General features: G+C 40.6%; 1 protein-coding gene across 2 annotated transcripts in view; it reads left to right on the forward strand.

Annotated features, from left to right (window-relative positions):
• The first annotated feature begins 3,001 nt into the window (after positions 1 to 3,001).
• The window catches only part of LOC127372972 (glutamate receptor ionotropic, delta-1-like), a 79,033-nt gene continuing 58,906 nt past the window's right edge, over positions 3,002 to 23,128 (forward strand). For both annotated transcript variants that reach the window (XM_051416968.1, XM_051416969.1), the window contains exons 1-4: positions 3,002 to 3,218; positions 11,063 to 11,236; positions 13,160 to 13,321; positions 18,466 to 18,585. In XM_051416968.1, the coding sequence (XP_051272928.1) occupies positions 11,114 to 11,236; positions 13,160 to 13,321; positions 18,466 to 18,585 (405 nt within the window). In that variant the 5' untranslated portion in view covers positions 3,002 to 3,218; positions 11,063 to 11,113. The remainder of the gene's footprint in view (positions 3,219 to 11,062; positions 11,237 to 13,159; positions 13,322 to 18,465; positions 18,586 to 23,128) is intronic.

Here is a 23,128-nt window from a genome sequence, read left to right on the forward strand (position 1 = left end):
TCTTGTTATAAATTTAAATGTTTCATTTTATAACAAGAAAAGTTATCACATTATAACAGCTTATATTATCACTTAGGTTTTACGTTGTTGCAACAATTCTTGTTTTAACAATAAACTATTTCTCTTATGTCAAATTTTAGTTATCCCATCGCTTTAACTTTTTTTGCAGTAATAAGCTTCCGTAAATTCCAAACTAGTTGCATTGTCGTAAAATCCTGCAGGTACGTCCAGGTGTTGAACTGAGAAACATTCTGCTTCATATCAGTCTCTGTGTTTTCAGTTGGTAAAATACTGAGGATGTCTTTATTCTCTGTTCAGTCTGTATTCCTCAGACCGATGCAGTGATCAAAGGCCTGACCCGTGGCCCGTCATGTATCTGAGAAGAAAGAAAAAAGGCTAACTGCCTACAGTGGAGGGGACGCCGTGTTAACAGTCACATCCCTGATCCTCGGGCTTGATGTCTGCATGATTTCCTCTGTGTGTCGTCTGGCTCTCTGCTGTCGATCGCGCCAAGCTTCTCGTACATTTGTTTAGCTGTCAGTCATGTGAGTCAGCCTTCATCATCGTCGCCCCATCGCTCGAGGTGGGAGGGTGGGGGCTAGGTCGGGGGCATGCTGTGACCTCGTCAGACGACACAGAGAGAGACGAGACGGAGCAAGCAACTGGATCACGGCTCGCATGTCAATGCCGAACTGTCAGCGCATCTGTCCGTCCAATGTTGGGACAATACGGGACAGCACTTCACAGGCGGTCATATAATGTACTGGGAGGCCGAGTATTGGCGCGTTTATTTCTCCTTGTTTAATGATGCAGGTTCATGATGACATCTCAAAGTTTGAGATAACTCTTATAGAGTAACTTAAACCCTCTTCTGCTGAAACCCTGTGTAGAACCTTTGTATCTGGGTATTTACTAGTGTTGTTGATTGATTCAGGTCCAAATCTAAATATTTGAGGGCAAAATATTAAAATTCTACTGGCTGAAACTGGCTATTGCGATTGATGGTGATGCCACCAAACAACCCCTTCTTTTTAACTTAAAAAAATCTAGTTTAGTTTGTTTTACAACAATTTTGACACATCACATTACAGTGCAGCCGTAGAGTTAGCCTCTCTGAGCTGCTAGCTAAACTAACATTACAACACAGGTAGCAAACAGAAACTTTTACAAACAGCCATGAATGTGCTTCTAGTGACTGTGAAAGCTCCAGCTGACTCTCTGTGTTTCCAGCACACTCTGGCCGGTGTTACCTCCTGTGTCACACACTCCACTGGGAGGGAGGGAGGTATCAGACTTTAAACCAAGTAAAATTGCAGAAAATATTTTGATTCCATTTTGTATATGTGCAGGAAATGATGAGGTCAGTATTGTTAGTTCTGACATTGTCTACAAATAGCACTCAGTACTCTGAGTATTCTCTTATTTCCTTCTCAGCCTTTGGCTCTTCTTGCTTCTGCCTCCTGCTGCAACCGTCCTCTTCACCCACACTCGTCGTTTACAGCTACAATATACATGTTTTCACCTCGAGGGTTTGACATGTAATTGTTAGATCTAACCAATTTCTGTGCCCACAGGAGCAGAAAATAAACCAGGATGAACAGGCTGTGTTTTAGACGAAAGAGCGGGAAGTCAGGGAGTAAAAACCTGGAACGTGAATTAAAATAACACGAATAAGAGTTATGTAAGATGGAGATATGGATGGATGAACTATTAGAGGTGCTGTCTCAGGTGAGTCATGTTCAAGTGTGTATGTGTGATAATACCTACGGTCTATCTGGGCTTGGTAAAGGTTATGATGACAGGTGTAATATCTCCAAGTAGGAGAAGTGAAGTGTATTATGAGCGCAGGGCTGTGTCCTTTACTATAGGTTAACCTCATCACAGACAACATCATCTGCACACGCCACAACACGGATGGAAAAACAAACCCTCGTCTTCCCATCGATTCGAGCTAAGCCGCCTGATAAATGTTGTCATTTATCAACTCTTGGTTAAGTTCCCCCTCGAGGTCTTTACTGCGCATTGGTAACTAAGTTGTGTGGAGTTACACGAGTGTGTCAGTGTTTTCCTGATCTGGAAGCCAAATGAGTTAGAAAACATCTGGCAGGCTGAGCCCAGAGGACAGCGGGCGAAAAGACGTGACACGAGCTGATGTTTGTGTGTACACAGTCAGGCATTCAAAGCACTGTGAGTGAGTGTGTGTGTGTGTGTGTGTGTGTGTGTGTGTGTGTGTGTGAAGTGTATGTAAAGTGTGTGTCCTTGGTGATAAAATAACTCAAACTCAAAAACACAACAAAGAATTTATTGGAGTTTTTAACCACAGCCTGCTTTCTTCTTCTTCTGGACACATGCATGTTAGCATACAAATATTAGCATGTATGTGTGTGATATCTAGCTAAACTTTGCTATGCTAAACTTTAGCATACATGCTAACAACATATAGTTCATTGCTAGCATTCTAGACATTAACATATTAACAGCCGGTAGATATTATCATGTGTTTAAAACACACACAAAAACATATTGATTCAGGCCAACCAGTGACTTATGCTAAGCTAGGCTAATCACCACCTGTTTCCTAGCTTCATACTGAACACAGACATAAGAGTGACACTGATCATCTCATCTAAACTCTTCCTTTAAGTAAACATATTTATTTAACATCATTAATCATGTTTAAATTATCGCATTAAAGCTCTTTTCGTAGCAGTGTTGACATTATGTAGTCTGCTCCCTGTGGACAATCCCAAACTTTTCAGCAGCAGCAGGGTGACCCACACAACTTAAACAGCTCTGTGCTATCAGCTGCAGGATGCTGCACGCTATTAGTGTTATCACACGGTGGCAGAGCACCAGGCGAGCTCCAGGCGCTTTTGATAAGTGCAAAAGCACTCGCTCCGCTCTCCCCAATAAAGCTTTTGCTGCTCGACATTTTGGCAGGACAACCCATCACGGAAGCGGCGTAGGCGTAGTTGTTCTTTTGGGGAGGTGAACTTTTCAAACCGCAGATCAGACACGAGCTAGAACAAAAGGGGGAACGAAGCAGCTGCCATTCGGCGTAACAGCTGCTCCTCCACGATGGGAGACCCAAATGCAGTACGACGAACCTGAAGAGCTACTTCTCGTCATTAACCCTGTCTCTTCTTTTTCTTCTCTTTCTGCAGGCGGTGGAAACAAACCTGGCCTCTAAAGACAGCCACTGGGTGTTTGTGAACGAGGTAAGACGTGACACACAAACACATTCAGACACATAATTATCTCCTCCACCATATTAAAGGACATTATCGGCGATGTACAGGCTGTGAGGGGGGATACTGCGCCTCTTGTTAACCTGCCCCTATCAGCAGAGGGGGTTGTATAGTTGACTGTGTTAGTCTAAACGGATTATATCAAAAACATTAAGCACAACACAAATGTTTACACTCAAATTTTTTTTAAGCAGCTTTTATTGGTAAGTTACAGAAATATTCGTGATTAAGGACTTTTTACTACATATTGTGTTTTCACAGCACACATAAAAAGACAAAATTAAGTCAGTGTCACTTAAAATTACTAAAGCTACTTGATCAAGAATGTTTTTTTTACTTACGTTCTTGTTAATATTGCATCGTCTAACCCGAACCCTAGCCCTAACTGGATGATTTTTCCTTAATTGCCAATGTTTTTGTTTGGTTGGAGAATTTTGTATTTGTATAGATACACAAAAAGAAATGTTTTATGATTCCAGAGGAACTTTTATTTGGCACCAACAGAGTTCAAATGTCTTCAACTCAAACAAAATAGGCTCTCAGGACGCCAAAAACACAGCTGAACTCAAGGTCGCAGCTCCTCTAGAAAGCTTCTCTCATCAGGTCAAACTCTGGTTTGTAAAGACATTACAAACCTCTCATTAATTACAGCAGATTTTTGAAGAGCACAGTGAAAAAGCCAGACGAGCTCAAGAGCACCTTTCTTTGTGTTTGTTCTGATGAAAAAACACAAGCTGAGTGGCTTTTGTGTTGCTCTGTCCCCCCTCAGTTGGAGATCCGCCAGCGTGGGCGAGTCTCCATGCTGGAGGTAAAACTGACATGAGTGGGGAGAAAAGAAAAAATGACAGCAACCCTCACCCCTCCACAGCTGGAACTGCCATTAAATCCCGACAATACTGGCCTCTTGTGTAAAGTTACTGGTTGTTTTAAATGATCTTTCCTCTTTAATTCCTCAGTCTGCTCTTGTTGTCAATATCCGGGCATCTTCCCGGCCAATTAACTGAGCTGACGACAGCGTGAACACTTCAGAGGGAGACGACTGTCATGTGATGAAGGCTGAATAAAAAAAAAAAAACCTTTTTTAAAGCCAGATTTTTCTTTCTACCTCCCAGCTTGGCGCCAACCTCCTAATCCACTTACATGTCTCTGCTTTGTTTCAAAGTCACCATTCAGCTAATTACACTGCGTTTTTAATTAACCAAAAGAGCGAAACGGTGCTGGGAATCTCCAGAGACCCCTGCTCGCTGCTCTGTTTGGGCTTTTTTTTTGGCGTGTTAAACAGTGTCCGTGATCAAATACGTTTCTCCTGATGAACGCACATTTGTTCAGGTTCCATTTCAAACCAGAGATGCGAGCGCGGCGTAACATCTCGTTCCCGCTTTGATCAGGGAAATGTTTAAATCATTGAGAATTATTCAGCTATATTAGCCCTATCTTTACTGTCTCCTTCCTCCTACTCTCCCACCTTCTCTTCTTCCTTCCTTTCCTCCGACTCAGTGATAAACACCGTTGGATAATGAAGTTAATGGACGAGACTTCCAGTCACTGGAAAAACAAAACTATTAAAACTAGTTGGTGCCAAAATGTCCGCACTCTTAAAATGAATCAGACTGCACTATAGAATTCTAATTCCCTCCACTCAGAGAGCGCTATGGCTCTTACATCAGGTATCAATGGATACTCAGCAGCCAATCAGAATAGAGTATTCACCCCCAGACCATGGTATAAGATCAGATTAGTAGTAGTCTTTAGGTAGCACCAACAGCAGCATCAGTGGTTTGATTTTATAGTACTTTGAGTCGTTTCTGGCAGCAGCATGGTAAAAAGAAACCAAAGACAGCTGTTTTAGTCCAAACTGAGTCCAGTAGTGCAGTGTTTCCTCTGTATTTGTGCTCAGACAGCCACAACACACAGGCAGTGTATGTAGTGCTGGGTGGCAGTAGCTTTAGTACAAAGTCAGGCAGGTTGTCAACAGTAGGAGACTGTCCTTTTCACCCTCCGTCTGCCGGTGACACAAACAGCCACGACCAGACGACACCGACGGCAATTAAAAAGGCCCGGAGAGAGAGAGAGAGAGAGAGAGACATTCAGACAGAGCAGGAAACGGAGAGAACAGACTGAGGTGTAGAGAGCAGTAGTGTTACAGTAATGAGGAAGAGAGGTGAGGACAGTAATTAACCGGAGGGGGAGAGGTGAGGGAGAGATGAAAGAGAGACACTCGTGGTTGGACGAAGCAAAGCAGCAGCCGTCGGTTCCAAATCTGTGATCAACGCTGAAGCTGCAGCATCAGGTTCTCGCCGGGTTCTCCGTCTGAAAAACATGTTACGTCCAACCGGAAGCTGCGTTGTGCGATCAAGTTGAAGAAGACTAATGAGAGAAAGGAGCAGGAACGTATGTCTTCTCAGCAAGGTCAATGAGACTTTAGTGCCAGAAGATGTGAAACTGACCTTTGAAAGCAGTTGTGAAAAGGTTGCAAAAGTAGGTTGTAGTCTTTCTGATGAGACCTTTCTTTAGCGTCATACAGCAAATATCAGCAGGATATTTGTTTTTCAAAATTTAGGACGAACGACCTCTTTTGGTGCTTCTTTAATTTCATGTTCTCCTTTTCAAGTTTAAGACACAAAGACGAACATAGGCTACAATCTATATGTGCATCCTTTTACATTTAACTTACTTGAAGTAGTAGTTTGTTGGAGTCACACACCATTAATGAGATAAGGATTGTGACAAAGTGGACTCATCTCTGTCATTTGTCACTTAGTTATGTAGGTATTTACTTGTTAGGTTATATTATTCATCATATACATTATATATACATTACATTAACCATAAATTCATTTCAGCTGGTAACGCACATGCACACTACTATCCCGGGTCTGTTTCGTGTTCAGCGTTATTTATTTATAATCTTCAACATCCATCAATCAAGGTTACTGACAGGCAAAGGTTGTTTTTTCAGTAATTTGTATTGTTCGTTTCATTATATATTTGGTTTGATTTAGCACATATAAAGTGAAATTATTTCAGTACATATCTTACCTGACGCCGAAAGCCGTTGTGTGGGAGGGGGCCGCCCCGCAATGTGCCGGTTAAATGACGTCACCAATTACGTCATGGACGTACCAAGTAAACGGGGAATAAGTTGTATATTTAATTCTGTTTCGTTCTCATTTTATGAATGGTGGGGAATATTGAGTTGGTGTTACATTCAAACGCCATTGGAAATTGATTGATATTATGGGTAATGATTTTTATTGAAGCTTGTGTCTTGGTAAAATATATCTGTAAATAATACCACCTGAAGTGAGGATGGTTTAATCCACATAAGAAATGTATAAGGCTCAGTTCTCTTGGGGAAGCGAGAGGAAAGGGGAGAGATAGATTGCGGCTTAGACAAGTGCTGTTAATTTGAATCTAGTATGAGTTGATTTTTCCTCAGTTTTTTGTAAATATGTTTAGTTGTTTTTTTGTTGCTTCTCACATTTTGGGAAGCACTTGAATAAATGCCCACACAAAGGTACTTATATCACAACGTCCTGAGTCTGCCTCCTACTTATGACCTACTCTGGCAACACCTATCTTACAAGGATACTAATACGATTCATAAGCAGGTGTGAATATTCAACAAGACTTTGAGATAAAGGCTAACAAGTGGCAACATACTGGTTCAGGTTTACTTTAAATGGTGGTCACACGATATATACTGTCATATCACACAGCCCTATAATGGATGAGTTTACCCTACAATTTCAAGTAAAAATGGCTGCTGTGAAATGGGCCTGTTGCATTATGTTCAGTCTGTGGACGTACAAACATCAGTCAGAAGACGTAACATTAAGAGTATTTCAATTAAGTTTTACTGTTATATAATTTATGTTAAATGTTTCCATGGTGCATTCAAAGAACTGTTCACCAGGCATTGACCCATAAAAAACAGAAAAGAAAATGTAAAAACAGGAGACATTTACAAACTTCAGTTTGCCAAAGACATCAGTTTGTTTCATTTTTAAAACAGTTTAATGTTAAACAAAACCTAATTACCTGAAGCATCCATTGGAAAACAGTTGAGATGAGAATGGACTCTAACTGTTAATGACACCAGTACCTCTCTTCGAAATGCAAATCAGAAGCTTTGCGAACAAAAGCAACTCCAGGTTACATTACAGCTGCTCCAGGTGAGGCTGTTAAACCATCCATCTGTGACGACAGCCAGATCCATCAGACCCTTGTTTCTCTGTCCTCGTTTTCTTTTCCCTCCACCACCTTCCTCTTATCCGTCCCCATCAGCGCGCAGAACCAAACCAAAGGCTAATGACTTGTTAGACTGCAGGTAATAAGAGCAGGGGAGGCTCTTCCAGCAGGGTTAGCAGGTAAAATTCTGCTCCAAAAATAATCCCGTGGATAATAAATTAACTCCAAACTGAGAGTTTGTCTCATTTATCATAATAAAGAGCATCAGATTCAATAATGCTGCACCTGGTCTTCCATTAATTCTATTTTTAGAAATTGCATAAGGCGTTGACATAGAGCGAGTACTTTCACCATATTTAGATCTGTTTTTGTGTGTATATTAATGTTAACTAATGTAACTATACAGTAGCTATAACTACTTACTCAGCCACCAAGAATGACACTAAAGTAGTCAAACGTCAGAATATGATGCAGTATCCAATAATTAAAGTGGAACACCATCGATGTTCCTCTCAGAGTGAGTTTCCAGTTTCACCTGAGTCAGCTGAAGACTGCAAGTTTGAAAAATGAAAGGCATCTGGGGGTGAGGAGTTAGAAAGATGTTTGATGCCTTGTAGTATCCTACCCGGTGTTATTCCGCTTACTGAGACCTATAAACGTTTGAACATTTTAAAGTGAATGTTAACATGCTAACCAAGTACAGCTGGGCTGGACTTTGCCTTTCCAGGCCTCAAGCCACTGTATGTGCTTGTGTCCAAACCACAGTGGTTTGGACCAATCGTTGTCCTTTGAGGGACTACTGGCGACTGCGGCATGAGCAACCGATGTTGCATGGTTACCTTGTGATTGACAGGTCATTGTCAGTGAGTCCGTCCAGCTGAGTGCACCAAACTCAGATCAAACTGTCAAACTAGGCAGTGCTAATCAGATATGGATCCAGATTCTGTTTGCTGCGTTGACTATTTCTCTCCTCAAATCATTTCAGAGAGATATTTTAGTATAGCCATGCTGCAGCCAATCAGGCACACAATCTTATTTACTTACAAAAAAACATAACTACAACGTTAAGTGAACACCGAGGGTGTTGAATGCAGCCGCAACGCTCTTTTCTTCTTAGTTACAGTTTGAAGTTATAAGGATCTTTGATCTGATTGGTTGACGTTCTCCTGGGATACACTGAGATCCCAATACTGGTAAAGATCTGAGAATAGCGAAGGTGTTTCTCTATCTTTAATCCACCTCTTCCAGCAGTTTTGCAATGAGCCAGAAGCCTGGTATAGACATTGAGTGTCTAACAGCAGTTGTATAATGATGTCTAACAGCATGTTTATGATAAACATCGCAACATGCCATGTTTTCTATTATCTGAAGTGTTATGTGGCAGCCTCATTGCTTCTGAATAAGCTGCAGTAAATTGTACACAATATCCCTTCTAAGCGTCCTCAGTCGGGATCCCATCATTCCTAAAAACACCATTACCTGACCTGGGAAGTTACATTACATTCGTCGCTGTGTTTCTCAGAAAATAACTGCCCTCCAAACCTCTTATCAGATTCTTTCAGTGATGCCCATGATCCTCAGCTCACCTCACAATCACTCTGAAGTCTGCCAGTGCCTGAATGGTCCATTACCACCCCCCCCCCACTATATCACATCCATTTCAGCTCCTCTTCTGCCTCCATTTTGTGGATGAGAAGTACCAGAAAATAGTTTGAATGTTGATTGTATTACTGTCTCTCTCATTGAGTCCCTGTAGCACAGCTGTGTCTCAACCCCAGAGGCCGTGAAAGATGTAAAACACTGTAAAGACTTACTTGCACAGTGTTTCATCTTACCTATGTAATCTTGTTTCCCAAAACCTCAAACCCCTCACTGGAAATCCAGGTGAAGCCATTTGAACTAGTAATCACTCTGAAGCACAGAGTCTCAGATAACAGAGATACTGACTTAATATTCAGTCTGTGGGTTACTCCATAGACTTGATAATGGTTTATATGGCCTGTCCACATAGTTTAGTGCACAAAGCGTTTAAGTATTCAAGAAGGCTTTTGCATTTCTTGAGGTGCTTGTCTGTTTCGGAAAAGCTGCTAAAATGGTTGGACACAGCCACTCCAATAACAACATCAGAGAAGTTTCAGACATCGTTAGTCAATCTGAAAAACACTTTGTCCTCCATCCTGAGGCGTGAAGGTCTGAGGCTGCGTTCTTGTTTGAATGGGAACAAATCTCTGCAGACATTCAGTATCTGGTGAAAATACTAGAGGCAGATTAATGACCATGGTTTTAATGACATGTTCAGCTATTACATTACAGCCGTAATCTTTAGATGTCCATATGGTTTTTGGCCATATCAAGCAAGTTTGGCGAACTCCAGATGATGCAGCTGATGGTTTAAAATCCACACATTTCAGTTCTGTTTAGTTTATTTTTGTCTCTTGGCCCCACAATTCAGAATCATATGGGGAAGACCTGGGTAATTTTATAGCAGGAATCAAACATGCTCCAATGAGCAGCTTCCATGGGACTGAAGTCCTGAGTCCAACTGTATCCTGTTCTACATCAAAAACGGTTTTCTGGCAAAAAAGTTCCATTTAGTAGCTTTTCTAGAGTTTTCTATAGTATCACAGGGATCTTCCAAAAAAACTAAAATCTAGCAGATCTGTCAGATCTTACTGGACTAACTGCGAGAATTTAGTGTTCCAGTAAATCCAAGTGCATAATTCAAGTATCTGCTTGAATTCAGTCCATTTTTAAAGGTCAGAAATATTATTATTAAAACTTAGGTTGCACAACATAACAGCACAGAGGCATATCTGCCAGTGAGATGGAAGTGGACTGATGCTCACATATTTCTTTATGTATTCCTGAGTGGTATGAACACAACAGACAGTAAATACCTTTCAGCAAACACAGCAGACAGATTCTTAATGTCTCGTCTGCAATTACAGGACCTGGACTCAAACTTGTTTTGACTTTAAACCCTTTAACCTGTCAGAATGACATGTTTTCAAATCTCTCCAACAAATGAGCTGCAAATCCTTGTGACTTTTATTTACAAGCACTGGTTCTGTTTTAATTGGATAGCTGGAACATAAATACAGAATGCAACAAAGTCCACTTTTTCAATTAAGCTGAAGAAAACAAACGAGTCTTTGGTCGGGACTCTTGTTTAAGTCACAGGCTGTAATTATGTTGGTATTATAAAGCATAATAAACCTAATATTATTCATAGATTATTTTATGTTTTTATAGTTAGATTGAGGCTATCTATAATTACACCTCACAGAAAATAATTGGGTTTCTTGCATTCAAAGCAATTAAACATGTGCATCAATAAAGGAAGCTTTTTTTAATGGCCTATATGAATCCTGGAGTTAATTTGGCTTTGACACTGTCATTTGTTTTTGTGCATGGAAACTCCCTGATCACAGCTCTTAATTAACATGGTAAAGTAAATAAACATTATTTTGTTCATCAGATGCTGAGTTGCTCAGGGCGAAATACACGCTCACCATCTCCAGCCTCTCAGGAAGTTCCTATCAAACAATCAGTCAACCTCTTCTAATTAGACAAACTGCACAACGAGTGAGGTCAATCGCGTCTCCTTTGCTGTGTCTCTGCAGGAAATCAGTGACACAGAGATCCTGGAGCTTACCCACAGTGCCCTGGGGCGCATGACGGTGATCCGGCAGATCTTCCCCATGTGGAGGGACAGCAGCACCCGCTGTATGAGACACAACCACCGGATCTCCTCGCTGCTGTGTGACCCGCAGGAAGGATACCTGCAGAACCTGGAGGTAACAGACTGCTCACACTGTTGTTTTGATTGATAAGTGCTTGTTGAGTTGGGTGAGTTGCTGATTACTGATGGTCAGGGTTGAGCTAGTCTTGCAGTTCCAGACAGTCGGATACGAATAATATGGATATTTCTACATCCAAGGTGGTTGCCTGAACTGCCGCTAACAAACATACACCACTTACTTTTTTTTTTAACTCTCCAATGTTTCCAATCAGTTTTAGCAAAGAAAGCTCGGAGAACGTCTTCAGGCGTCACTCATTATTCCAGTTTTTCGTGGTTTTGCAGCGAAACCTCAAAAGCATCTTGATATTGTGGCAATCACTAGTTGCATATACTGTATTCGCCTAGAGGCTGAAATTACATATGTTTAAGTAATTAGGGGTTACAAATTATTTAATTAAGAGTAGAATAAAAAGCTAATTAATGGCCAAAGAACAAATCACAAAATATGTGTTCAAATATCACCTGAATGTTAAACGAGGAGACACAAAGTCTAAGAATAGTAAAGTTTTCTCAGGTTTGTTACGTTACAGCCTTCACAGCGTGGCTTTCAGTCTGCAGTCATTATCCTGATTTTATATGTCGATATTCAGTTTGTGTAACGATAAAAGTTTACCAGTTCCAGTGAATTTGGCCCCTTTTTAATATTTAGTGGCAGCTGACATCCAGAGGGAACAAGATAAACACATACAGATACATACAAAAAGTACAAATACACACCTGAAGTGTGCGCGCGCACACACACACACACACACACACACACACACACACACACACAGAGGTAACTGGACTATTATTTCCAGTTATGAAATATGACAGTGATGTTCGGCTGACATTTAAAGACAAACAAACAGAACTATTACTGTACTTCACATTGACAAATATTGTGTGTCGTGTTTTGACATTTGTAGAAATGAGTGTAGTTTCCCACAAGATGTCTGATATCGCGGCCGGGAAAACCCACCAAGGACATGCGCGCACACACACACACACACACACACACACACACACACACACACTGTATTTCTTTTGTGTTTCTTTCTTTTGCTCTTCTCTTTCCCTTTATTTATTTATCTCTTCTATCCTCGCTGTCTCATGTTTCAGTTGTCTCTTGTTTATCTCTTTTCTTCTGTGTTGATTGCTCTTTTCTTCAGATATCTTTTGGGGCGTTATTTAGCGTCCTTGCCAGCACGCTAGCATGACATGGTTGGTACCAGTAGATGCGTTAGGTCATGTTGTTTCATATGATGCCAGTATCTTCTTCAGCCTTTGACACCACAACACACCTGTTGATGGTTCACTTTAGATTTTCTGACTAGTCCCCGACAGAATAGCTAGAATTTAAAGTTGAGACTCATACATACGTCAGTGCCCCTACAGATTGCAGCTTTTCTTTCCCGTGTCTGTCTCTGTCATATGATTTTGTCCTCTTCAGATTCAGCTTTTCGATGACGAAAGAGGGTGAGGGGGAAAAAAGCACAAATGCTTTATCTGTGTGTGTGTGTGTGTGTGTGTGTGTGTGTGTGTCTGTCTGTGTGAGAGAGCCTTAGGCAGTGCGCTGTATGAACTTCATGCCAGTCAGCTGTACTCATCTGGACAGAGTGATGCTCATTTGTCACCCTGCATTTGGTCTCTGCTCCCTGCCTTGGCGTGTGTGTGTGTGTGTAATCTGTCACAGAGGAGAGGGTGAGAGACGACAGGATCACATGTGGACAGACACCCAGCACCACCCAGAGCTCATGGTGTTAGCTCAGAGCCAGCAGATGATGCTGTACCCAGCTGTGTCTCACATGTGTCCAGTGAGTCATGGGTGCTCTGATCTACAGACGTAGAACAGAGCAAGGTTGAACAGAGCAACGCTAACAAGCTGTCCACTCCTGTTTTTCACACATTAAACATTTCTATGTCGTCCTCTCTCCAGGTGTCCAACCTCTACCTGTACGACAGCGTGCTGATGCTGGCCAATGCCTTCTACAGGAAGCTGGAGGACAGAAAGTGGCACAGCATGGCCAGCCTCAACTGCATCAGGAAGTCCACCAAGCCGTGGAACGGAGGTTGGTCCATGCTGGAGACAATCCAGAAGGTACGGAAGCTTTCTGTCAACACACACTGCTTCCTTTTAGTCTCGTGGTGCATTCAGGGGAGCAACGGACCACGACACACTGCTGCTGCCATTTCATTTGTTTGTTAACTCAAAGGTCCAGTGTGTGGGGTTTAGTGACATCTAGCGATGTAGTTGCAGATTGCAAATTTACAGTGGCCGCAAAACACGCCAGAACAACCCAATCTAGAGCCAGTGTTTGATTTGTCCTTTCTGAGGTACAGTAGAAACATGGCAGACTCCACAGAGGGCAACCTGTGATGTCTATAGATATAAAAAGTGAATTATAAGGTAACAAAAACATAACAATTATACACTAATAAAAACATTATATACAATATATACCTTAATTTCACTTTATCCTGACAGTAGAACATGAGACAGATACTGGCTCCTCATAGTGCTCCTAATGGCATCTGTGTGAATCCACCGGGCCCCAATGAAAATAACCAATAAGAGCCGAGAAAGATAATTGATTATTGAGTCTCATTCAAATTTGACTAAAATTTATCTGCGTCTTTGCAATACTGACAATCGGTGGCAATTCTGTATTAGAAGCCACCGTCTTTATTGACAGCTAAAGTTAGCCAAATTAGCATATTCATAACTTTATAGCCTAGCTTAAGTTATATCCAAAGTTACCTGATACATCTAGTCTGTGCCGACACAAACGACGAAGATCACTCTCCCATCCATCGTAGTTGTCAGTGTCCGACAGCAGTTGCTGCGCCTCGCGTAGGAAAAGGTTGAAGCAGATTTGACATGGGCGGACGTGTGCCTGAGACGAGGTTCGTTATCGCCCAAAAGGATTGTGTTGCAGCCGGTTTCGGAGCCCCCGACTGCAGCCGTCTCTCTCAATATGGGACCAATTAAAAAAAAACTGTTGCCCTCATTAGTCACTTTGGCACAAAAACATGTGAAATAAGCTCTAGGTTGAAAAATAGCAATTATCCTTGAAGCACCAGTAGCCCTGATTCACCTGGAGTGTTTGAAGGAATCCCTCATTTATGATTCAGTCGTGGTTATACAAGTATGTATAATTAGAATTTGTATTTTTGGTATCGCAAACAGCAAAAATAAGTGTTCACTGAGGCTATTTTTGTTTCAAATGAAGCTCAGATTTGGCACGTTCAGACTTGCTACGTCGAACTCTCCTGATCGTTTATTTCTTCAAGGCTGTTGAGCTGATTAATGACTCGTTAGCTTACCCAATTCCCTTGATGTGTTCTGTAGCATTCGAACAGAGAAAAACTATATTGAATCTGTCTGATCTAATATAGCTGAAAATCCTGGAGTTGGTGTTGTTTCCTATTTAAGATTTAATTGAAAACGAACCTTTGAAGACTGAGGAGAAGCGTGCGGAGGAAGCGCGATTAGATTTATACCAACATTAAATAAAAGAATAAATGACGTCTTTGTTAGCAGAAGATAAATCAAACATGAAACTGCTGCTGGTGAAACATGAAACAAGAAAGTCATTCAGCGTAAAACCCTGATCTAAATTACATCCAACGACCTGTAGTCTCATTCTCACAGTCTAATTGGTGAAAGATGCTTCTCAGCCGCACTGATGAGTCCCTCAGAGCTCGAGTAGTTCTGTTTTATTAAAAAACATCAGTTTATTTCTTTGATATCTCTCATGGTAACGGCCTCCGAGCTCGTTAGTAATTTTTCTTTCTTCCTCCTGTTTAATAAACTCATGTATGTAATCACAAAGAACGCTGTTGCTTTGTGTTCAGACGAACCACAAAACCTTTACTGATGCAGACCTTTGATACAATAGGTGTTTGTTTTTTCATGATATTGACAGAATTACCCAGAATCCCAGTTTATTACTCCGACAGTTCTCCGACTTTCTGTCAGAGCTTACGGATGTTAACGACTGCTCAATGTGGATTTCTTTTCTATGTTTTCTCTGTGTTCATGGCTTGTTTCCAGTATTAGAAAACATTGCACGCTGCAGTCTGTTGACTACATTTTATGTGAAAAGTCGTCTGTTCATTTGCTTGAAATCAGCATAATGTCTATTCAATTTCCTGGCAATAATTCGACTTGGAGCCACAACAAGAGCCACAGTAAAACAAGTTAAAATGCAGTATTTTTGAAGAAAATCTTGAGCTAATATGGACTGTTTTAGTTGTTAAACCGAAACCATTAGCAAATCTAAACCAAACAGCAATTAAAGAAAACGACATTTCATCCTAATAATTGCCCAATCTGACAGATGTCAGGTGACGTGGTTTAAGTTTATAAACATAAAGTTATGAAAAACTGACATTTTCCTTTTACGGTACCAACATAAACACCTAAAAACTTTTCTATTCATCTTTGAACCCTTCCTTTTTCATGTGTTTTGCCACTGTGTCAGAAAGTAATTTACTCTAAATTGTATATATTCTGTTTTCCACATCTCAAATAGGGAGCAATATTTCCTGTTTTTATTTATTTATTTATTTCTTTGAACTTGAACATTTCCACTGGCCGCCATCTCACTCACTACTTTGCTGATGAGATGGAAAATGACTTTGTGAGAGGATGGCAAACACGGAGTGAAAAATGGACAGAGCATCACAAGACGTAACCTTTCTTCCTCTGTTACAACAGTGTGTATATCGAAGGCAGTCAGGAGCCGAAATGAAAGTATCTGAAAAAGCACTGCTACTCTATTCTCATAATGAATAGCACTTCTGCTATTTCTACACCTGTGTGGTGTCACTGTCTGCCATCTGCTAATGAATGACGGTGCACATACTGGTTATACGTATCGGGCTAGTTTGCTCTCCTACTGTCTGAGGTGCAACATATGGCGCAATTAAACATGACAGCTGCTGGACAACTCAAGAGTTTTGCTACGACCTCCACAATCCTGTCTGCACCAATCACTGACTCTGACAGTTCGGTTTATATTAGCTATGAGTTACCAGCTAACAAAGTTCGGCTCAGGTCGGGCAAAGGTCCATTTTAGCGGTTTTATTCAGGTTAAGTTACGTTAAGCAGGTAAAACACTGGTTCATTTAAGCTAAGCTCAGTTCAGTTCAGTTTAACATCTGAAACAGTTTCAGTTCAGCTAACTGTTCGGATTAACAGTCTAACAAGTTAGGTCAGTTAGCTAACCCGCTTAGTTTAATTGCTATAACAGTTATATAACTAGAACAGTGTGGTTCACTTTAGCTAACGCTTTGGATTAACAGCTAAAGCAGTCCAGATTAGTTCCAGGTTTTGGTCCTACAATGACAAAAACTTTCCAGGAAAGGGTTGGATTTGGAAGTAGAGGTAAATAGCTGTTTGACACTTCCTTGACTTTGAACTCTATTTTGGAATAAATGTTATTATATATATATATTATATATAAATAATAGTGTCATTCTGTTCTTAAAGAAATACTGCATTTTAATCTGTAACTTTCAGTTTTATTGCTGCTCTTACAACCTGCTTCCCTTGCAAATAAGTTTTTCCATCAGAATTAGACGAACTGACAGTTCACAAAACACTGCTCTGTTGTACAAATAATCAAATGCAGGAAATGGAGGACTGGAAGCATCACTGACTTTGTAGCAAGCAAACATTATCAAACATTATTTTTCCACCAGGTGACAATGACTGCGACCTTTGCAGCTGACAGACGAACATTTAGCTCGTTGGCCTGCAGTGAAGGGGGTCTTCCATCTTGCTTTACATCCTTCATGAACAGAAGGGAGTCATGAAACGACATTTCATCCATGGCCTTTCAGCGGGACAGCACAGCAGCTGAATTCAGCTCATTCAGTTAGACTCTAATGGTATTTTATGACATCTCATACAGCTCTAAACACTGTTTGCCGCTGTATATTCTACATATAAGACACGGAGACAGTTAATCAACAATGGGGGCTAGAAAGCAGACATCCACTGATTGTGCATTAATAAAGCTGTACATTGATGACTAAACTAATTATTAATTCAAACCTTGTTGAACCCTTGTTGAAACTGCTGTGATTATTCGTTTTCGTCCAAAAGAATTGCATTTTTGGCGGCCGTCCCATGCTGCAAAACAAAAATTTGGCAGTGTCTCGCACATGGGCGTGGCAAAATGGCCCATTAAGTGCAGCCTCCGCATCACATTTTACCAATATCTAGGAGAATCGGTGCACACGTTGCTCATATCCAGAAGAACGAAAATGCCTCTTGGACCTAAACTCCAAACCCAACAGGAAGTGGGCCATTTTGAATTTAGTGGTCATTTTTGGTGTCGTATTTTAGTGGACTCCTCGTTGGGAATTGATCGGATCAACTTCAGATTTGGGCGGTATATTCTACAGGCCATAACGATTAAAAGATGTGCTCCTTGTGATGTTTTCATTCAACAGTGTTTCCATGGGGTGGCACTGAATTTCAAAATAACAGGAAGTTGAACATTGAAGTTACATGTCAAGCCTTATACGTCAACCGTCACCTGATTTACATGAAATCTACTCGGTACTTGACGAGACCGCCACAAACTTGCAGCTTCTATTAGGTCTGTATTTGTATTTCTTTGACTGATGGGGATTTCTGTGTGTTCAGTGCGCTTCGTACCTCCGTTGGGGTCGTCAATCTGACATCAATATCACAGTTTAGCAGCTCACAAAGCCTCATGGGACGCAGCCTGATATTAAAGGTTTATGGAGGGCAGCAGCAGGAATTTCAAAGGTCACCGCAGCAAAACTCTGCAGGCCTTGATGAAGCTGTTTGTCTTTTTTCTTCCAGCGTTTACCAGATTTTCTCTCTTTCCTTTCCTCACCTCCCTCTTCTACTATTTTCCCCTTCATTACTCTTTTTGACCCCTTTTTAATATCTCCTCAATGTCTTTTGCACGTCATCCCTCTCCCCGTCTCTGTCACTTCATTATATTTTATCTGCATGAACATTAAAGTTAACAATACAGGCGTAACCTCTTTTACAATGGGGATGTGATGAAGTCCATTTAAATAAAGGGGCCGCTAGGTTCTTCCCTTGTACCGGAAAGCGTGAGTGGACTCTGTCATAACAAGTAAATGTCAAATACAAGAAGGAGGTCAAGATAAAGCAGACTCAGATGTTTGTTATTGTCAAAATTAAAGTTTAATTTCTACATCCCTGCCTCTCTTTTGCTCTCTTTCACCCTTCAGGGCAACATCACAGGTCTGACAGGTACGATGGATTTTAAGGACAGCGGCTCCAACTCTCACGTTCAGTTCGAGATCCTCGGCTCCAGCTTCAGCGAGACCTTCGGCAAGGACATCAAGAGGGTGAGTTCGCAGCATTTTCGCTTTAACCAATGACCTGGAAATTGGTGCAGAGGCGACATCGCCTACGTGTGTCAAACCTAGAACAGCTACAGCCTGATATCTGGACTGAACAGACATTTTGGTAGCACTCCATTATTCAGTCTGATTTTGCCCTCTTGGCCTTTTTTACGTGGGAGGAGGATTTGATTTTGCCAGCAGCTACTGTAAGCATAAGTTAACTTTAAAGAGAATGGAAGTCGACTTGTTTATGAAAATGTTCTGGTAAATTATGTATGATGTCCTGATGAGAAAATAGATAAAGGCACAGCTGAAAACTTTCCACAAGCTTCCCCAAGAAAATAACAGTCAGGCTGGCTAATGTTTGCAAGCTAGTTAAATTAGCTAATTAGATTTCTTAATTACAGTTGGTCCTTCTCCTGATTTGACTATGTTCCCATATTTTTTGTATATTACCTACAATAAAACAAGCATAACATTGGCTGTGATAATGTAATGCCGGTACAGTATCATAGATAACGTTTGCTACCATAGGTAGCTAGTAGTAGCAAGTGAGCCAGCATAACAAGACTGTATTTAGCCGTTATTATGTGCTCTAACAGAAACAGACAGAATAATAAACTCATGCACGTATTTAATGTAATCAATATGTTACATGTAGTCCAATAAACATACGATTTCAAATTGCGATTCAAATTGCTTCATGGGGGTCTGCGAGGCCTTCGTAATTTGAAGCTGTAATAAAAAACTTTCATAGTAGTCGTATATCTCAGTATATAGTTCACTTCTGTGAAGAAAAGTCAGTTTTAAGTAAATTGTCTAATAGAACAATGGCCAAGCATCAAGAAAACACAGAATCAAAAGGTTCCTCAAACAGGAAATAATCTGCTCAAAGTTCATCCAAATCACTCGATTTACACAAACTTCGTGCAGTTACTGAGTTCATTATTTGGTTTAATTGTACAGTTTGTAGTATAATATGAAATATCTAAAATATATTGCTTTACTCAATGAAAGAGTAAAAGGGGTCCCTTGATGAAAAAGGTTGGGAACCACTGATCCAAGATAACGTCATATTTATTCAGAACAGCCTGAAACACAAAAACTGAAGCAAACATTCATTCATACCCATTTTTTAGCTTTCACACACAACACAGCTAATCACGCTCTCACTTCAACCTTGGTGTGTTTGTTCAGAGCCTGACAGCAATGTCTGAACATTGGAGGATGCAGGCTGCTGTTGTTGTTGTTGATGCAGTTTGATGTTCTTAGTCATCATGTTGGACAACTGGGTCAGAGCTTCTCCAAACCTGCAGCTCTTGTGGGGTGTTCCCGGTCTGCAGATGTCAGTACCGATCAAAAGTGGTCCAAGGAAGGAACAGAACTGGAGACAGGGTCATTGATGCATGTGGGGAGTGAAGGCTGGCCTGTGTGGTCCGATCCAACAGACGAGCTACTGTAGCTCAAACTGCTGAAACAGTGAATGCTGGTTCTGATAGAAAGGGGTCAGAACACATAGTGCAGAGCAGTCTGTTGGTCTGGGACCAGTAGGGGTGCCCGGTGCTCATAATGTTAGTGCTGATCAGTGTATACGACTGGTCAACGGGATATGTTTCTAGTTCCCTCTGCTCAGCTACAAGACCACTGTAGTTTGTCCTACATGCTTGGAATGGGAGAGTGAAGCGAGGGAGTTTCAATCTGCAACTACACAACTAGACGCCACTAAATCCTACACAGTGATCCTTTAAACCCTCTACAAGGACGTGTTGGCAGGCATGAATAATAACTATATAGAAACAGATGGTCTTCTCTCTGGTGGTCCTGTTTGTTTATGTAGGTCAAAAAGAGGCATCAGTAGGGTTCCCACACTTACTGGAAAACCTGTAAATTTAGAGAGAAGTTTTCCAGTCATGAAAACACCTACAAATTGATTCGAATGAGCAAATATCCTTGAAATAATCTGTTTTCCTGGAATTTTTCAACAGCCAAGCGTGCCACGAGTGTCCCTTAAACAGTGACCACCATTTGTAACTGATGTCCTGTATTGTCAAGAAAAAGTCCTGGAAAATGTCCTGGAAAGGTCCTGGAGAATGGTTTCATAACCAGTTAAGTACCTGGTCATATATCAATGTGAAGCGATCAGGATCAGAACCGAGCAACGCATCAAGCCATTGTTCCACCATCAACGGGAGCTGTAGCTGTTGAGCGGTTGGATTTACAATCCTGTGTCTTCCTTTGTGAACTGAGTCATTTATGCAACAGCGAGCTCCAACAGTTCATTAATTTTTCCAATTATTGAAAAAGTTGTTTAACTGTGACGCGTTAACCTTGATTAACAGTGCCCCTGTTTAGGACTGCGAACGCTCGCCCCCCTTGCCATTAAACCAATCAATATTTAACAGGACGAATGAGGTTTTAATTAAGAAAAGTTTTAAGTCGTCTTCTTGTAAATGTATGTATGTGCTAACGAACAGTAGATGAGTCAATACCGAAGAGCAGCGGTATAATTAGACAATATGCACGATGTCACTGCGTATCAGCATCACCTTGACCTCAGCGCTGATGTGTCGTAGTATTATTATTATTATTATTACAGTGTTGCCCTTACAACCTGTGTGTGACACAAGCGGCTGATTCAATCTTATTTTCACTAATTTACCGTTTATTTACAAGATGTGGAATAATAATGTTTTCATGTCTTATGTAACGTAGTCCAGCTTTTAAAGACAAAATATGTTAAGAGATCAATTTCAGACTTTTTCTTTTATTCTCCAAAGTGATGAAATCTTATAGTCATAAAGTAAATATGTAAAGAATGGAAAAGAAAAGGCAGCTGGCTTTTACGAGACGCATGAACCATCACGCACAGTTGACAGGTATGTCAATTTCAACGTCTTTTCAGCAGCTAAGATTGTAATTAATTATATTAATTTATATTTTATATATCGCTATAATGGTTGATTTTCAGGACAAAACAGACAGGATACGGGATTTTTGGGACATCTGCTTGTAATTCGGGACTATCCAGGTATTTTCTGAACCTCTGGTCACTCGAGCTACAAACAAATATCTGTATCGATCGATGTTATTTCATTTATATTTGTTCAAAGTGGGCAGTACGTTTACACCTGTACTGTCATGTGGTCGAGGTCTATCTCATTGCAATCTGATTCACCTAAAATCCATTTATTTCATATAAAGGGGGTCGAAGAAACAGAAGAGGTATACTGAGAGAAAAGAAACCAGCGGTAGAAATCAAACAAACAGAGACAAAGCCAGCAGAGATATTGGGGACATGAGGAAGGATGGATCACTGGTGGAGGGATAAAATCTAAAAAAATGTTTATTAATAACACATGGAAGTAAAGAAAAAACAGATTTTTCTGAACATAAGAAATCAGTTTACAGATGGAGGGAGCAGATTTTTCTCATTTTCGGTTTAAATGAAAGATTCTGTGAATCGAGTGGCTGATCGCTTCGCTCAAGTGAGTCTCTCCTCAAATCAGTTTTTAGGTTGAAAACAAGCGTTGCAGCCTCAACAAACCCAGAAATCTTTTTTTACATTTTTAGCAAAAGTATTGAAACTAAACATGTTTAAAGGAGTTTTTTTTGCACATGCACATGAGTTATCTTTATTTATACTCCGTTTTACAAGCGTACATAACAATTTAGATGATTTAGCAGCTTGCGGGTACTTTGTGTCAGTGTCAGGTTGTAAGGGCGGACACACAACCGCACGCACACAGACACAGCAGTTGCCGCAGTAATGAAGATTTAATCACCTGGCTTCTCGTTCTGAGTTATGAGTCCCCCTGTGTTACATAATGTCCACAGAATACAGGCCCATAGCTTACACACAAACCAATCCTCCTGCACAGACATAAATATCCAATATAAACACTCACACACATAATGAAGACCTCCCGGCTATAAGCCCTCTCTACGCGCAAATTAGCATGAAGACGTATTATCATTAACATACAATGCATGTGGGGTCTCTTGTGTACTGTAAAACATGCAGTGTTAATGTATCTAAATGTGGACCTTTTTCTATACATATCTGAGCAAAGTTTAATGCATGTAAGCACACAATGAACTCTATATGATGAATAAGTTATAAGATGCAGCCAAGAATTAGCTGTATTTAAAAAAAACAAACAAACAGTAAATTGGGTATTTTCTTATTAATAACTATTATTGAAGGAACAGTGTGTGGGATTTAGTGCCATCTAGTGGTAAAGTTGCAGATTGCAACCTTTTTAATACAGCTGGTAAATTTGCCGTTTGGGCCAAAATGAACACAAAAAGTCCAGTGGTCAATTTAGAATGAATGATGTGAGGCCAAATTGGCTTTGCTTTCTGTCAGAACACGTCAATGAGCTACATCCTGAAATGAAAGTGAAAGTAAAATAAGAGATGATTCAACAAAGAGCGTCTGTAAGTAGATACAAACAAAGATGCTTTGAAACTTTAGATCAGATTAGAATTGTGAACAAATAACCGTATGTCATCAGATTATTCAGGATAAATCAGGGACACACACTTA

Source organism: Dicentrarchus labrax, unplaced genomic scaffold (genome assembly GCF_905237075.1).
Source record: "Dicentrarchus labrax unplaced genomic scaffold, dlabrax2021, whole genome shotgun sequence".
Lineage (NCBI taxonomy): Eukaryota > Metazoa > Chordata > Actinopteri > Moronidae > Dicentrarchus > Dicentrarchus labrax.